Source organism: Oncorhynchus masou, chromosome 4 (genome assembly GCF_036934945.1).
Source record: "Oncorhynchus masou masou isolate Uvic2021 chromosome 4, UVic_Omas_1.1, whole genome shotgun sequence".
In the NCBI taxonomy this organism is placed as follows: Eukaryota; Metazoa; Chordata; class Actinopteri; order Salmoniformes; family Salmonidae; genus Oncorhynchus; species Oncorhynchus masou.
In genome coordinates this window covers 1,324,741-1,343,275 of record NC_088215.1, presented here as the reverse complement: position 1 = coordinate 1,343,275, position 18,535 = coordinate 1,324,741, and the positions used below count along the sequence as shown (strand labels likewise).

Below are 18,535 nucleotides of genomic sequence, written 5' to 3'. Positions count from 1 at the left end.
AGGAAACACTTTGAAGTTTGTGGAAATGTGAAATTAATGTAGGAGAATATAACATAGATCTGGTAAAAGATAATACAAAATAATATTTTTTTTGTACCATCTTTGAAATACAAGAGAAAGGCCATAATTTATTTTCCAGCCCAGGTGCAATTTAGATGTTGGCCACTAGATGGCAGCAGTATGTGCAAAGTTTTAGACTGGTCCAAAGAACTGTTCAAAATGTTGTATCAAGGCTGCCCAAATGTGCCTAATTGGTTTATTAATATTTTTTCAAACAATAGCATGGTATTCTTTCACTGTCATAGCTACTGTAAATTGGACAGTGCAGTTAGATTAATAATTTAAGCTTTCTACCAATATCCGATACGTCTAAGTCCTGGGAAATGTTCTTGTTACTTACAACCTCATGCTAATTGCACTAGCGCACATTAGCTCAACTGTCGCGAGGGTGGGACACCGATCTGTAGAGATCCTTACGAGGTAAACTGGTGTCGACCAAATCTAGGACTTGTTTTCAGAATGTATTCAAGGTTTTCATAAGAGACTAGTTTGGTTGTGTGAGGTTTTAGGAAAATACTATGCTCTGATTTCTCAACACATAAGACTTTCCAATATGTTAAGTTTAACTGATAAGGAATAAAAACAATTAGTCTGATTACTATCGTGTGAATTCACCAGTACAAGACAAGTTTGACAGCTATTTGCACTGAGCAAAATTTCACTTGTGTCTCCTTGCCATAAGAGCTGATAGCCCTACTCCTCAGAGACCTCTGAGCCAAATACTTTACAGTACCATCATTTTGGGGCAAATATATATTTTTTATTAGTTTAACATGGCTCCAGGATCCAGATCTGAAAATTCTATTGCGAAAAGTATTATAATGAAATTTCTTCCAAGCCATGAATAATTCAAAAGGTTTATCTAGGTGATGCTTGTGGACACTCCCAGCCCATCTGGGTCTGACAAGATTTGATGATAGTGTGCTACACTCCAGAATACCCGTTTCCAGCCAGCCAGGCATCACTTTTGCTAGATCCTTTGGAGAGAGGAGCTGTTTTGAATAGAGGCCTGACCTATAAAAAAGGAAGGCACTATGCGGATTCCCAATTGTGCCGAAGATATGATCCCTGTACAAGTGTTACCCATAATTCAATACTCTAAACGACTGCATGCCACTTATCAAACTGTATCTAGCACTGATTATAGTCAGGGGCATACTATAGGATGTCTGTTTAAGACATAATTTGTTTGCAAAACAACACGGAACATTACAAAAATATACCTTAATACTCAAATGTTGTCGCTGGAATTGAATGTCACTGTTGAGTCCATTTTGTTTTTCCAACATCCTACATTTATTAAAAAAAGCAAACCTTTTGTCCCATCTTTAACAAAACATCTTACAAAGAAAGAAAGGCTTACAAAACAACAGGCTGTATTCTAGCAGCATCCAAACGTTGGGCTTCCCAGAAATAACCCTTTATAAGTATATAGTATTTATATCTCATCTCTTGCCAACTATACAGACATTGCCAATAAGGAGCCATTAATTGTTTTAGTACAGAAAGGATCAAAATACTCAATATTAAAATAAACAATTCGGAGGGTAAATTTAAATAAGAGTGTTAAATACAAGACACTTTCTTTAAAGTACTGTACAAAGAACATCAAACACTTTGGCATTGAAAATACATAATTCGTACACTTGGTGGTACCTTGTGTACCTGCAAGTGTTCAGGATCGACTGCATAAGAATACTTTTCTCTGTGGCAAAAAGAAAAAGGTCATAAAATCATGGTAGACATCATTAGTGAGAGTGGTGGACAAGGCGTGAGGTTGGAAAAGGATGAGGGACTACGACAACAGAAAAGACTACAGTATCCATACACCACTGGTTAAAGTCAGGCACGTTTTTGTTCCTGCAAAATAAACACTTCCAAGTAATCCAATACAACCGCTATTTCGACAACACCACAATCAGTGCTAACCATTAATAACAGTTTTGTGACTATCAGCATATTTATTGCTAGGACAATTTCATTTTTTTGTTCAAAAGTGGAGTATTTACAAAACTTATACAAGAACCTTGTAACACCTTAGTTACTTCCTGGTTATTATATAATGCATTAAAAGTCAAGGTAAAGTTGAGTAAATTTATTTGGGTGAACTTCTTTTCATTGTTGTTTACTGAGGGAACCGATAAGTTTACACTTGCCTTATTCGACAAAAGAATATAGATTTCACATAAGTTACATTCATTTGTTTTTTTAAATTCACATGTTCCTTCCTATAACCAAATAGCCAAAAAACATGAGATCTGAAGCATTCTTCCCTTCCTCCCCTTTATTTTAACCTTCTATAAATGTATCCCTTTACCCTCCCCCGTCCCCTTGGTATATTTACACTAATTCATGTTGTTGTTTTGATTACAAAACAATGCTACTAGCAGTAGCACGCTAACTCGCAACTTCTCGCACTCATGCGATGGCTATTCACTTTAAATCACTGTAGACATTGTCCCTCTTGACATGCCACTGGCTCAGGTAATGTGGAGTTAACGGCCGAGTTGCAGTGTTTGTGTGTCAGTGTTTTTTTTGTTGCTCAGGGCTTCTTGTTGTCGACCGAGTTTAGGAACCATTCGCTGAACCTCCTGAGCTGGCCGGCTGCCGTTTGGCTCTCCTCGTGCAGACGCATGTTGTCCTGACGCAAGTGCTGGACCTGCTCCTGCAACATGGCCTTGTCCTCTTGCTCCTGTGGAGAGGGACACACACACACACACACAGGTTATTACGCAACCTGGCATGATGACATTGGCTATACATATAATCACCATTTGGCACAGTAGACAAGATTTGGCTTCATTATGACATAATTGCCTGGTTGTACACTGGTTTTCTGAATGAGAATACAAAATATAACCAGATTACAAGCAACTGGTCTCTGTTATAGCCAGGTAAAGATGCATATTATATGACGACGTCACCACATCATGGGAAAGCAAATCATATTCTTGCTGTTTATCTGGTCAGATAAGACTGGCAAAACGTCCTTTTTACAATCAATATTCCACCTGACTATGACAACTGATTTTCGCTTGGGTTGTATGATTTACAACATACACCAACAGAGAAGCGTACATTTTAAAACCACAGCTAATTGTACAGACCATTTTAGTGTATCATGGTAGTATACTGCTTCATATGTTAGCTGCACATCCCTTTGGATGAAAGTAATCAGCTAAATGACCATGTTATTATTGTTATACATGCTAAGCGATTCACTGGACACATTGCTGATGTGCTTCGGGGAGTTGACTATACCTTTCGCAGGTCGAACTGAAGCTGTCTGAGGATCTCTTCCAGTTGGATGACTTTGCCAGTGAGCAGAGCAGGAGAACCATCCCTATATAGTGATAGAGAGACAGGCTTCTTCATGTTTTGCGAGTCTATAGAGCAGTCTATAGAATTTGACCTCTTCGTTATGTCTGTCTTTATTGGTATATGCTTTTATACAGCATCAATTACACCACTCTTTGAAGTGGAGTATAACTACTGACAAAAAACGGCATTGTTTACTAGCTAACTTCAGGTGTGACCAGGTCACTGACTTAAAACATATTTAAGTGAATAGTGTTGTAGGTCCATACTCAAGGTCATTTATGTGAAGTGAAGGTCATTTATGAAAATGTTTACATAGTTATTAACATTTTCTGGTTAACAATTAAGCACCTTACTGTGATTGTTTTCAATTAAAATAGTAAAAAATAAACAAAAATAGCTTCTTAGCAAAGAGCCATTTTTCCAAGAAGGACTGCTAGGAGTGTCTGGGAGGGGTCTGAGTGGGGAGGAGAACATTGAAAACTAGCTGATATTGGCAGAGAGGTCTGGAACTCTTTCTTATTGGTCTATTAGCTCATTTATGTTGACACCAGGCAGGCCAAAACTCCATCCCACCAAAACAGGCAGAAATTTTAGGCAGTCTTTCAAAAAACTCTTACACTAGAAAGGCATTATCATATTTTTCACAATTTCACATTATTACTCCAACCACAATGTGATTTTTTTAACACACACACACACACACACACACACACACACACACACACACACACACACACACACACACACACACACACACACACACACACACACACACACACACACACACACACACACACACACACACAGAGAGAGAGAGAAGGAAAAATCACATTTTTGACTACACTGGGCCTATAATCAGAATCTTTTGATCATAAAAGTGATTCCTTTAGAGGAGGATGAACAATATTTCAGCATTTATGCTAGTGCATTCAGTCAGCAAGTAGTGTTAAATATGTGCATATGTAAGACCTTCAATAACTAAATCCCTTCTCTAATAAGTCAAGCGCATTTAACTGCCTGCCCCACCCAAAGGCGCAGTACACCTACCCTGCCTCCAGAGCGGCAGCCTCCGACACAGCCACCCTCCGACTCAGCTCACGGGACAGATCCATGGCCTGCTGGGCCTGCTCCACGTCCAACATGGAGCAGAGTGAACCCTGGTCCGCTGCTAAAGAAAACACACACACAATACTATTAAAGCCGCAATAGGTCACTTTTTGGGGGGGGGGGGGGGGGATAGATCTGTTCTATGTGCTCTATTTCTCTGCATCCCATTCTTACGCTTCGTTTTTTGCGACTTTTAGTTAGTTTTGCACACCAGCTTCAAATGGCTGAAAATACAGTCAACAAAAACATAAACGCAACATTCAACAATTTCAAATATTTGACTGAGTTACATTTCATATAAGTAAATCATTTGATTTTGTATTCTTATTCTTATTATTAGGTCCTAATCTATAGATTTCACAGACACAAAAAAAAGGCAGAGGCGTGGATCAGAAAACCAGTCAATATCAGGTGTGACCACCATTTGCCTCATGCAGTACGACACATCTCCTTCGCATAGAGTTAATCTGGCTGTTGATTGTGGCCTGTGGAATGTTGTCCCACCCCCTTCAATGGTTGCGTGAAGTTGCTGGATATTGCCGGGAACTGGAACACGTGGTCGTACACGTTGATCCCGAGCATCCCATACATGGCTGGTGAGTATGCAAGCCATGAAAGAACTGGGACATTTTCAGCTTCCAGGAATTGTGTACAAATCCGATGACATGGGGCCGTGCATTATCTCGCTGAAACAGCAGGTGATGGTGGAGGATGAATGGCACGACAATGGGCCTCAGGATCTCGTAACGGTATCTCAGTGCAGTCAATTGGCCATTGATAAAATGCTTTTGCGTTGGTTGTCCGTAGCTTATGCCTGCCCATACCATAACCCCACTGCCACCATGGGGCACTCAGTTCACAACGTTGATATCAGCAAACCGCTTGCCCACACAACACTATACAAATGGTCTGCGGGTGTGAGGCTGGTTGGACGTATTACCAAGTTCTCTAAGACGACGTTGGAGGCGGCTTATGGTAGAGAAATTAACATTCTATTCTCTGATAACACCTCTGGTATACATTCCTGAAGTTAGCATGCCAATTGCATGGTCCCTCAAAACTTGAGACATCTGTGGCATTGTGTTGTGTAATTTTAGAGTGCCATTTTATTGACACCATCATTAGGTGCACCTGTGTAATGATCATGCTGTTTAATCAGCTTCTTGATATGCCACACCTATCAGGTGGATTTATTATCTTGGCAAATGAGAAATGCTCACTAACATGGATGTAAACACATCTTTGCACAAAATTTTAGAGAAATAAACGTTTTGTCCATATGGAACATTTCTGGGATCTTTTATTTCAGCTCATGAAACATGGGACCAAGACTTTACATTTTTGTTCAGTGTACAATGTTTTTGGTTATGGAATATACATTTCACAGCAGTTTACAATGATTCTCTACACTACACTTGCTTGTTTTGTCACAAACTGAAATTTGTCAAATTATTAGAATTTTAGCAACCAGGAAATGGCGGAGAGATTTCTGCATAGTGTAGCTTTAAATACCATGACACACATCTCAACTTCAATAATGTTCTTAACTGCTGGGAAATACCAGATTAGAAGAGGAGAGCAGTTTAATCAGGTGTGTTAGTGCAAGGCTGGAACAAAAGTTAGCAGGAGAAAACATCACAACAGAAGAAGTGGTTGAGGTAACACAAGGCAGAGGCACTAGGCAGAGGCACTAGGCAGAGGCACTAGGCAGAGGCACTAGGCAGAGGCACAAGGCAGAGGCACTAGGCAGAGGCACTAGGCAGAGGCACTAGGCAGAGGCACTAGGCAGCTAGAAGGTGGTGATAGATGTACAGTGGTAGTAGTAGCTGCTGTAGTGTTACAGAAATGCTCGTAAAAACCCTCATTTGATTTGGTTTCAACACTAAATAAAATTGTAGCAGTTGTGGAGGTCCCATAGCAGTAATAGCAAAAGCACCAACGGCAGTAAAGGTGAAAGAAGCTTTAATGCCAGTAACTAACTAGTGGTAGTAAAAGTCAAGGAATTCCAGTGAAGAATAGAGTGCCTCGCGAAGCAAAATGTCATGTCACCTAGTGAGTCTTTCGGACAGTCTTTATCACACAGACGACTGGTATCCTTGTCGAGCTGCAGACCTGAAAACAGGAGACAGCACATCCCTCAGGTACAGTTCAGTTACCCAGACTGTGTACAGTCCACTTTCAGTGCAAATTAACCTACAGTAGCGCTTAAATGCTCCAAAAGCAATGTTCTAAGGAAGGACACATTCTGGTGCAGCCCTTTTAAGCAGTCCAATCTTGCAACCATGAAGGTGGAGAGCGTGACTAATAGGGAGTGATGTAGAGTAGAATGGATCCTGTGGAGGTGCTATGGTTAGCTCCCATCCCTAAGCCTTTGCCAGAGTCTATCCTAAAAGCAACAATTATGGAGCTACTTTCTAATTTTCGCTATTTTTGCATATGTTTTTATACTGAACATGATCAGATCTTCAACAAAACCTAATATTAGATAAAGGTTTAAGATCTGATAACATTCAGTATCAACAATATGCAAAAATAGAGAAAATGAGTAAGGGGGAAAATACTTTTTCACAGCACTGTATTTACCACCTGGATCCACTCTCTCGGGGGAGGGGTGGGGGGAAGAGGGCACGAGCAGGCTGCTGGTTAAATATGAGAGCAAACTGGATTTCACACAGTTAAGGCCCCACTCACAGTATAATACACAGTGCCTTCGGACTGTATTCAGACCCCTTGACCCTTTCCACATTTTGTTACGTTACAGTCTTTTAAAATGGATTTTTAAAAAATGTACAAAAACTCAGCAATCTACACACAATACCACAACAATGACAAAGTGAAAACAGGTTTAGACATTTTTTACAAATGTATACAAAATAAAAAAACAGAAATACCTTATTTGCATAAGTATTTAGACTCTTTGCTATGAGACTTGAAATTGAGATCATTTGCATCCCGTTTCCATTGATCATCCTTGAGATGTTTCTATAACTTGATTGGAGTCTACCTGTGGTAAATTCAATTGATTGGACATGATTTGGAAAGGCACACACCTGTCTATATAAGGTCCCACAGTTGACAGTGCATGGCAGAGAAAAAAAACAAGCCATGAGGTCGAAAGAATTATCCGTAGAGCTCCAACACAGGATTGTGTCGAGGCACAGATCTGGGGAAGGATACAAAAAACAGTTCTGCAGCCTTGAAGAACACAGTGGCCTCCATCATTCTTAAAATGGAAGAAGTTTGGAATCACCAAGACTATCCTTAGAGCTGGCCGCCCAGTCAAACTGAGCAATCGGGGGAAAAGGGCCTGGGTCAGGGATGTGACCAAGAACCCGACACGTCACTCTGACAAAGCTCTTCTGCGGAGATTGGAGAACCTTCCAGAAGGACAACCATCTCTGCAGTACTCCACCAATCAGGCCTTTACAGTAGAGTGGCCAGACGGAAGCCACTCCTCAGTTAAAGGCACATGACACCCCGCTTGGAGTTTGCCAAAAGGCACCTAATGGACTCTCAGACCATGAGAAACAAGATTCTCTGGTCTGATGAAACCAAGATTAAACTCTTTGGCCTGAATGCCGAGCGTCACATCTGGAAGAAACCTGGCACCATCCCTACGGTGAAGCATGGTGGTGGCTGCATCATGCTGTGGTGGTGTTTTTCAGCATCAGGGACTGGGAGACTAGTTGGGATCGAGGGAAAGATGAACGGAGCAAAGTACAGAGAGAGCCTTGATGAAAACCTGCTCCAGAGCGCTCAGGACCTCAGACTGGGGCAAATGTTCACCTTTCAACAGGACAATGACCCTATGCACACAGCCAAGACAACACCGGAGTGGTTCCAGGATAAGTCTCTGCATGTCCTTGAGTGGCCCAGCCAGAGCCCGGACTTGAACCCGATCGAACATCTCTGGAGAGACCTGAAAATAGCTGTGCAGCAACGCTCCCTATCCAACCTGACAGAGCTTGAGAGAATCTGCAGAGAAGAATGATAGAACCTCCCCAAATACAGATGTGACAAGATTGTAGCATTTTATCAAAGAAAACTCAAGGCTGTAACTGCTGCCAAAGGTGGTTCAACAATATACTGAGTAATGGGTCTGAATACTTATGTAAATGTGATTTAATTGTTTTTATTAATTATTTTAATAAATTTGCAAAGATGTCTAAACCTGCTTTTGCTTTGTCATTATGTGGTATTGTGTGTAGATTGATGAGGGGAAAAAAACAGATTAATTAATTTTTATGCTGTAACCTAACAAAATGTGTAAAAAGTCAAGGGGTCTGAATATTTTCCGAAGGCATTATAAGCCAGTGATTCTCAACTCCAGCTGTAAAGACCCACATGACTGCACATTTTTTTTCTAGCCCACCAAAACTAACACACCTGATTCAACTAGTCAACAACTCAAACAGCCCTTGGCTAAGTTGAATCAAGTGGATTAGCACTGGGCTAGAACAATAAAACGCAGTCAGATGGGTTGTCGAGTGGAGAAACACTAGAAGCCAGTACCCTTCCTTAGTAACTGACATGGCACAGCACACTATTGTTACCTTCCAGATAGAGAGCATAGGACAATTCTGGATAGAGAAGAAGACAAGAAAAAACAGACTAAGCTTGTGAGAAGTCAGAATAGCCTAGCAGATGTCCGAGTGGGCATCACATATCAATTTAGAAAGCCTGGGAAAGTGAGGTTGAGGAAAGTGAGGTTAAGTTTCTTGCGAAAGGGCAGCACCAACCATCCCCCAGCTGCATCCGTCTTCTCAATATGTGGATGGCGTTGAGAGGTGACGTGGATTTGGAATGTGGATGACAGAAAGGAGGGAGAAGGGGAAAGGGATGGGAGCTGTTCTCGCTAAGATTATTCCCGCTAAGGAGTGAGAAGAGGGGAGAGAGAAAAAGGGAATTGCGAGAGAGGGGTAAAGAGCGAGAGGGAAGAGAGATGAAAGTGGTTCTCACTAAAGATAAGTGTCTCACCGAAGTTGCTTCTGAGAGCCAAGCGAGAGACTGAAGCTTTGAAAACCACCCATAATTACACGTCCCTCTTTCTTCCTTTTAACAATCACTCCGTTCTAATTGAGTCTCAACATTGGCTGAACATTGACTGAAGTAAATCACAGGTGAAGTGATTGTCATTAGTGGAAAACAAAGAACACAAGAGAGGGAAAGGGGGAAAGTAAAAGAGGGAGATCTAGAACAGAGCCAGGTATTCCTTTTCCTTAAAAATACTAGCCTATAGTGAGTTGGAAACAACTAAAACACCCCATGACATTCTCTCTGTAATGTTCAATATGGAAGACAAACAGTCTAAGATAAAGTTTATCATTGATAAATATGAATCACAACTGAAGAATGAGACACACAAGGAGAGAGGAATGTCTGTGTTGTGTCTGCTCTGCTGCACTCTTGACTGTGAACCATTTGTCCTGTTCTAGTATGCGTAGGTCTACGGTAACATAAATAATGCTCGCTTGTTGCTACTAATGCTCACCCTGCCCTTTTCCCCCAGCATGCTAGAGTCTCCGCGCGCTTAGCAACACTGCCTTGAGAGCACACAGCGAGCGACACGAAACAAAACAAGCCAATTAAACGACATGGCATAATAACGCAAGGGTCAACACTACCACGACTCTCCAAGACAATGAGTTCCCTCTCTTTTCTCTGGTGTTGACTTCTACACAAATCGAAGGCTGCTGTGCAGCCCGATGCTAATCCATGTCCCCGGCCCCACCCCTCGTTGCTCAGGGTGAAAAAAACGTGGTCAACAGGTCCAAACTATCCAGTCTATAAACATCTGTTGGTCATGAAGGAAGCAGGAGCCATTTGCAGGAAAAAACAACATTGTGAGTACATCACCCTGTAATTCCAGATGACCAGAAACACAGTTGGACGAGGTAGCGAGGCTATAATTGCCAGAGAAAGTGTGCAAGCAAGAGGTGCAATTACGGCGCGAATTGGCAAAATGGTTCCTTGCTGTGTGCTCCATTGTCATAATGCTTCGTTTCTCAAGTCCCCAAATACTCTCTCTCTCTCTCTCCTTCCACTTCCTGCTAATTAGCACCTCGAGGTAGACAGACAACGGGAGAGACTGAGGATTTTGACTGGGTCAAGATGATATTGGGGGTCAATTTGAATTCATGTCAAGTCGCTTCAGCAAATTAATTTGGCAGACTAGAATTGGATGACGGACATTGAAATCCCATCTGAACATTAAGAGAAAAGAAAAACAACTTTCATAATGGTCTTTTCGCACTTTGAATTTTACGCCAAATTAGATACCTAAATTGACCAGAGTGGATTTAGACACCGAATAAAGGCCAGGAATTGTTGGCAGCAGCTAATGGGGATCCATAATAGATACAAATACTGAGTGAACAAAAGGGTAACAGTTCAAGCGCTGAAAGCCTGATGAGAACTGGGGACGAAAGATTTAACAGCCTTTGACAGTATGACACCTGGCAGGAAGAACCTCGGTAGCAGCAAATGTTAAATCAGGTACCACTTACACCTAGCTAATATTTCTGCATTCCCAGAACATTTCTGCTAGGTAGGGAGATAACGTTTATGGTCTGTCAGGGGATAACATTCCCATAACCTTTGTTGGTCCAGCTTTTAAGTGCTTTAAGAAAGTCTGTCCAAAGGGATATTTTCCTTTTGACATCGTCCAAACATATCATTTCCCAACAAATGTGAAGATTCCCCTTCTGATGTTCTCACATCACAACCAAATGGGTACTTGACAAAAAAAAAATCCATACTGTTCTAGGCCATGTTAATTGTTAGCTGGGTAAGCTTTTGGGAGCATCAAAAGGTCAAACAGTGAATAAGTACTCAGTTTTGTTTAATGAAGATGATGAATCTAGACGTTGTCCTTACCTTCAAAAGCCCTTGCGGCATCAACAAGATGGGACCAGTCCAGGCCAGACACTGCTTCCGGGAGAGGCATCAGACTGCCATCAGCCATTTTGCAGCGGTCGGCCAGGGAGCTGTCAGAGAACCACAGGTCATCTGTAGAGATGAGACATTTCGGTTTAGATAAGTGACTGACAAGCTCACCGATTTGGTTCTCTCTCCCTCTCCCTCTTCCCCCTCCCCCTCTCCCTTCTGTCTACCGATAATTAGACATCAGTGCTCATCCATTCTCCACTTGCAACACCTGCTCCTATATTAAGCCCAAACTGCTTGCAGATTTCCGAAGTCATTTCAGGGTTTTAGGTTTCAAAGTCAGTAAAAACACAAGTAGAGTTTAAATAAGATGATACTCTTAACGAATGAAAGACAGGCACTTTCCACCAAAGCGTAAGACAAACATCACAGAGTTATCCATACGACTTGTATCACCTTAACAGACATTTTTAGAGACATCTGGAATTCCCCTTGAAGCAAATACAATTCAGCCTGTTCAATTTGCACCAAATTGACTGTGCGAGACAAACCCCCACCCAAAATGTAAAAAAAAAAGCTAAACAATTACACTCTTAAAGTGCACTTCTGCTTGGAAAACTGCCAAGAACATGGTCACTCTTTTAAAACCCAATGTCAGTCTGTTGAAAGCTGATCAGAGGACTGAGACGAAGTGGGAGCTTCCCCCCGTCAGACAGACAATTCACCTGCATCTAGGGGACATCCTCAGGGGTCAGCTTTGGCGAACATACTCGCACAAACCTTGGCATACAAATGTGTGCATAAAAACACACATACGCACCTTAATCTCGCACACAGCTGGAGATTCATGATGAACCCCCCCATAGAGTTAAGGTGATCTGAATGAGACAAATCACATATCCCACACACACACACAAACTCCACCCTCCAAGGTGTGTGTGTGTGTGTGGATGGGGGGGGGTATTCAGCCCCTGTGTGTCATTGCGAAATACAAGTGGTTAGAATGTTTCAACAAAGAACGCAAGGAGGACAGACAGTGAAAGGGTTAATATCTTGCATACTCAATGAGCACATACTGGGATGTTTTTCCCAGTGGAAAATATCCAATATCTTGCTGTGATTCTTATACACAGAGTAAACTTTTTAAAATAGGTTTGCACAAGACAGATGGGAAATTGAAAGTGGCATATGCTGTAGCTATTACAATGGGTCTAGTTCAGCTTCAAGTTCAGCTTCAGACTGGCAAGGGCGTTTGCATTTAATTGACCACAATGAGCTCGCAGCTAGATATTTTTTTATTTCTATGGCCTTAATTTGAAAATCAAAATGGCTGCCCTGCCACTTTGTTTACTATAAAGCTGAGGAATGAGTCTGGAGAAATATAAAAGTGGCTGTAAATATCACAGAGTAGGCCTTTAAGTGCTTTTCAGGAGTAGGTGAATGCAGCTGTCCACTGTCCATTTAATGCGTTTGTCCATTTGCCCTGTTTGCGTTCCATCTTTGGCAGATACATTAATGATTTCGTAACATGTGTTCAATTCCTAAATGAATGTCTGAATCAATGAAATTTACTCCAGGGTTTCCCTAATATATAATAAAATGTAGGGCAAATGTGGTACTTTTACACTGACTATACAGTTTGGACATATTTAGATTTTCAGTTAAAAGGGGCCTTGACGGTATTAGTGGTATTAGCTGAATATGGTGAGTTCGAGCCGAGCTGGAGGAATATATATACATCCTGTTGCTCTCTAGGAGAAAGGTTGGCGATCCCTATTACCTCTCAACCACAGATATAGATTCAAGTATATATTATCTGTTCTATTAGATTCTTTTTTCACAACTGACAAGACCTAGCTAGCGAGAGACTACGCCACCCATACCCTAAACGGGCAGGCACTCACTCTTGTGTAGCGGCGCCCCATGGCTGTGGCCGAGGTTCACGCGAGGTGGCAGGGTGCTGTGGTGGGACTCAGTGGGAGTGCTGAACAGGATATCGTTGGGCAGGGCCTGGTCCAGGAGAGAGCTCCGAGAGCTGACCAGGGACAGGTTTTTCCTGTAGCTGCTGCACAGGCTCTCGTCCGACAGGGTCCGGTACAGGGACCTCCGTGGGGATATGGGCAGGCCGCCAGGACCAGTCAGACTCTGCGGGAAGGGATGGAGAAAATGAGGGAGGGAAAAAGGGTGACCGAAAATCCTGAGACATTTTACATCTTGGAGGGCTGCACCCCGGAAGGGGTGATTCAAGCTCCAACTGGTTGTGCTAAACTAGGGAAAAAACTGCCTGAATCTTACACAAAAATGTCAGTAACAGTAACAGTAACTTCGGTCTACCACAGTGCCAAAAATGAGAGCCGATAATTTCCCCTCAATTATCTGACGATAGCTTCCCTGCGCATAGTAGTTGGTATCAATGCAGGGCATCGGATAATAATGAAAGACTTGCATCTTCCATTTATTACAGGAGGGAATGTCAAGACTATTGACTATTATGTTGCTGGCAGGATTATGTCAAGCGGAGGAAGGAGCCGACTGAAGGAGGGAAGGAAATTGAAGCAAGACACTCATTGTCAGGGGAGGAAATGGCTAAGACTACACTGGATAATGCTGTCAGCTCTATTCATTAAATTTCTATCTGCGACGTTCAAACATTTCCTTTAACTGAACACAGCCCAGACAGCATATGAATGAACCACAGAGTCAGAGTGAACCAAGTAGAGTGAACTAGTGAACCAAGTAGAGTGTGGAGAAAAACTAGCGGGAGCAGGGGCTCACCTTGCCACGCCCCCCCTCCCCAGGGGGACTGCCGGGCAGCATCATCTTCAGGAAGGCCTCTCTGGTCAGGCTGGGCTGGACCTGGCTGTCTGCACCCAGCATTGCCCGCAGCCTGCTCCCCAGGGGAGGATGGGGGATGCAATGGAGAGCGGGAGGGAGGGGAAGACAAAGAGGCGGAAGAGAGAAAAGAGATCGAGATAGGGATGAGTAAAAAGGGGTTAAATGAAGAACGATGGTAAGGTAGAGAATGTAACGAGACAGCGAGGGTAGAGAGAAAGTGGGGTGGAGAAAGAGAGAGATCGGGATGAGAAACGGACAGAGAGAGGGTGTATATTGGGGGCAACAACAAACAAAAAAGGTAAGAGAGATGCATTAGAGACAATCTTATCAGTTTCACTCAAACTTTCTTGTGAAAGCTATTGTACAAGGGTAGGTGGAAGGCAGCCTCTCCTGAACAAAGAACAGGTGTCTAAAATTCCTGGTCAAACCCAGTGCACGACATCTGGAATAGGGGGTCATTTGCAGACAAAGGTGCGGTAGAGGGGGCATAGTGACACGTGTGGGAGAGTAAGGACATTACTGAATAGTAAGACCGAAAACAGTAAGACATGTATAGAAGCATAAAGCTATCAAAAGTAAGACGAGGCAGCACATTACACTGCTCTTTGGGAAGGACAAAATTATAAAACAAGGTCATAAGAAATAAGTATACTACCAGAACTACTGTAAAGGGTTATTGAAAGTTGAATATCAACACACACACACAAACAGGGGGAGTAATTTATTACAATATGCTGTACGAAACCATTCAATCACAGTGCTTCAACTGGAGGGCATCTAGTTTGGGAAGTTGCCATTTCCAGGTAAACACACAGAGTGGGGGTGGGGTGTCACGGAAGGCACAGTTTGCATTGTGTACAGATACCATGCGAATGACAAAGTGGGTAGACTTATTTTACCAGCCCATTTCAACCGGGCTCTGTCCAATATTTAAATTACGCACTTAACTTGGAGACTTCCACACAACCAAATTGTGATTTTAATCTCAAGAAACAGGTAAATATAATATAATCTCAATTTTACAATGTCATTTCTTCGTAAATACAAAGTAAATAATGGACTGTAAAATAAAGCATACGTAAGAGGTTTATTGAACCAAAGAGTGTTCCGTAAAGCTTGTGTACCTGGATCTCAGTGTTAGAGTCTTTAGTAGGAAAGACAATATGCCTTCCATTCCACTGATGTAGAAAACCCCAAGTGAAAAAAGGAGGGAAATAATGTACATTGAGATGTAAACAAAAGCTGTATACATGGCTGATATGCAAGCATATTGCGGTCAAAATTATTATGCTATATGGTCATACCTCAAATAACATTGGCCTTATAAAGCAGACTATGTTATAAACCTGTTACTTTTGTGTTAATTGTTTCTGTACAGGGGTAAGGACACTAACTACTTGTTCTTGCATACATAGTACAAACTAATTACATACAGTGGGGCAAAATTGTATTTAGTCAGCCACCAATTGTGCAAGTTCTTCCACTTAAAAAGATGAGAGAGGCCTGTAATTTTCATCATAGGGACACTTCAACTATGACAGACAAAATGAGAAAAAAAATCCAGAAAATCACATTGTAGGATTTTGAATGAATTTATTTGTAAATTATGGTGGAAAATAAGTATTTGGTCAATAACAAAAGTATATCTCAATACTTTGTTATATACCCTTTGTTGGCAATGACAGATGTCAAACGTTTTCTGTAAGTCTTCACAAGGTTTTCACACACTGTTGCTGGTATTTTGGCCCATTCCTCCATGCAGATCTCCTCTAGAGCAGTGATGTTTTGGGGCTGTTGCTGGGCAACACGGACTTTCAACTCCCTCCAAAGATTTTCTCTGGGGTTGAGATCTGGAGACTTCAAGGTCCTGGAGTGGCCTAGCCAATGCTTCTTACGAAGCCACTCCTTCGTTGCCCGGGCGGTGTGTTTGGGATCATTGTCATGCTGAAAGACCAAGCCACGTTTCATCTTCAATGCCCTTGCTGATGGAAGGAGGTTTTCACTCAAAATCTCACGATACATGGCCCCATTTTCATTCTTTCCTTTACACGGCTCAGTCGTCCTGGTCCCTTTGCAGAAAAACAGATGTTTCCACCCCCATGCTTCACAGTAGGTATGGTGTTCTTTGGATGCAACTCAGCATTCTTTGTCCTCCAAACACGACGAGTTGAGTTTTTACCAAAAAAGTTATATTTTGGTTTCATCTGACCATAAGACATTCTCCCAATCTTCTTCTGGATCATCCAAATGCTCTCTAGCAAACTTCAGACGGGCTGGACATGTACTGGCTTAAGCAGGGGGACACGTCTGGCACTGCAGGATTTGAGTCCCTGGCGGCGTAGTGTGTTACTGATGGTAGGCGTTGTTCCTTTGGTCCCAGCTCTCTGCAGGTCATTCACTAGGTCCCCCCGTGTGGTTCTGGGATTTTTGCTCACCGTTCTTGTGATCATTTTGACCCCACGGGGTGAGATCTTGCGTGGAGCCCCAGATCGAGGGAGATTATCAGTGGTCTTGTATGTCTTCCATTTCCTAATAATTGCTCCCAAAGTTGATTTCTTCAAACCAAGCTGCTTACCTATTGCAGATTCAGTCTTCCCAGCCTGGTGCAGGTCTACAATTTTGTTTCTGGTTTCCTTTGACAGCTCTTTGGTCTTGGCCATAGTGGAGTTTGGAGTGTGACTGTTTGAGGTTGTGGACAGGTGTCTTTTATACTGATAACAAGTTCAAACAGGTGCCATTAATACAGGTAACAAGTGGAGGACAGAGGAGCCTTTTAAAGAAGAACCTACAGGTCTGTGAGAGCCAGAAATCTTGCTTGTTTGTAGGTGACCAAATATTTATTTTTCACCACAATTTGCAAATAAATTCATTAAAAATCCTACAATGTGATTTTCTAATTTTTTTCTGTCATAGTTGAATAGTTGTGCACCTATGATGAAAATTATAGGCCTCTCATCTTTTTAAGTGGGAGAACTTGCACAATTGGTGGCTGACTAAATACTTTTTTGCCCCACTGAAATAGCTACCTTGGAATAAGGCCAATGTAAAGTGGTGATAAAAATACTGCTCTACTCTTAACCTCCACCAATCATAAACATTACAATGAAACCTGTCATGATATAATATAACAACAAAAGAATGACAACTATCCACGAATGCTATTTCTACACTATATATACAAAAGTATGTGGTCACTCACCATTTTAAATGAGTGGATTCGGCTATTTCAGCCACAGTTGTTGCTGACAGGTGTATAAAAATGTAGCACACAACCATGCAATCTCCATCGACAAACATTGGCAGTAGAATGGCTGAAGAGAAATTTACTGAAGAGCTCAGTAACTTTCATCATAGGATGTCAAATTTCTTCCCTGCTAGAGCTGCCCCGAGCAACTGTAAGTGCTGTTATTGTGAAGTGGAAACGTCTAGGAGCAACATCGGCTCAGCCGAAGTGGTAGGCCACACAAGCTCACAGAAGAGGAACCCGAGTGCTGAAACCTTGGTTGCAACACTCACTACCGAGCTCCAAACTGCCTCTGGATGAAACATCAGCACAAGAACGGGTTGTCTGGAGCTTCATAAAATGGGTTTCCATGGCAAAGCAGACGCACACAAGCCTAAGATCACCATGCACAATGCAAAACGTCGGCAGGAGTGGTGTAAAGCTCACCGCCATTGGACTCTGCAGCAGTGGAAATGCTTTCTCTGAAATGATGACTCACCCTTCACCGATGGACGTGGAATATCTTTCCTTCTTAATGCGTTTGAGACAATCAGTTTTGTTGTGACAAGGTAGGGGTGGGTATACAGAAGATGGCCCTACTTGGTAAAAGACCAAATCCATATTATGGAAAGAACAGCTCAAATAAGCAAAGAGAAACGACAGTCCATCATTGCTTTAAGACATGAAGGTCAGTCAATGAGGAACATTTCAAGAACTTAGAAAGTTTCTTCAAGTGCCATTGCAAAAACCATCAAGCGCTATGATGAAACTGGCTCTCATGAGGACCGCCACAGGAAAGGAAGACCCAGAGTTACCTCTGCTGCAGAGGATGAGTTCATTACAGATAATTCCATAAATTAACTTTCAACAAGGCACACCTGTTAATTGAAATGAATTCCAGGTGACTACCTCTTGAAGTGCAAAGCTGTAATCAAGGTGTAGGTTGGCTACCTTGAAGAATCTTATATTTAAAATATATTTTGATTTGTTTAACACTTTTTTGGTTATTACATGATTCCATATGTGTTATGTCATAGTTTTGATGTCTTCTCCATTATTCTACAATGTAGAAAATAGTCAAAATAAAGAAAAAAACTTTCACAA

The 18,535-nt window shown here is 42.0% G+C and overlaps 1 protein-coding gene across 5 annotated transcripts in view; it reads right to left on the bottom strand.

Moving 5' to 3' along the window:
• Positions 1-1,332: 1,332 nt before the first annotated feature.
• The window catches only part of LOC135521174 (signal-induced proliferation-associated 1-like protein 2), a 101,540-nt gene continuing 84,337 nt past the window's right edge, over positions 1,333-18,535 (bottom strand). For 3 of the 5 annotated variants that reach the window (XM_064947109.1, XM_064947132.1, XM_064947122.1), the window contains 7 exons: positions 14,149-14,260; positions 13,278-13,518; positions 11,365-11,496; positions 6,538-6,600; positions 4,429-4,549; positions 3,322-3,403; positions 1,333-2,752 (listed from right to left, as the gene is read on the bottom strand). In XM_064947109.1, coding sequence (XP_064803181.1) covers positions 2,603-2,752; positions 3,322-3,403; positions 4,429-4,549; positions 6,538-6,600; positions 11,365-11,496; positions 13,278-13,518; positions 14,149-14,260 — 901 coding nt within the window. In that variant the 3' untranslated portion in view covers positions 1,333-2,602. The remainder of the gene's footprint in view (positions 2,753-3,321; positions 3,404-4,428; positions 4,550-6,537; positions 6,601-11,364; positions 11,497-13,277; positions 13,519-14,148; positions 14,261-18,535) is intronic. The other 2 variants (XM_064947114.1, XM_064947127.1) reach the window with 2 other exon arrangements.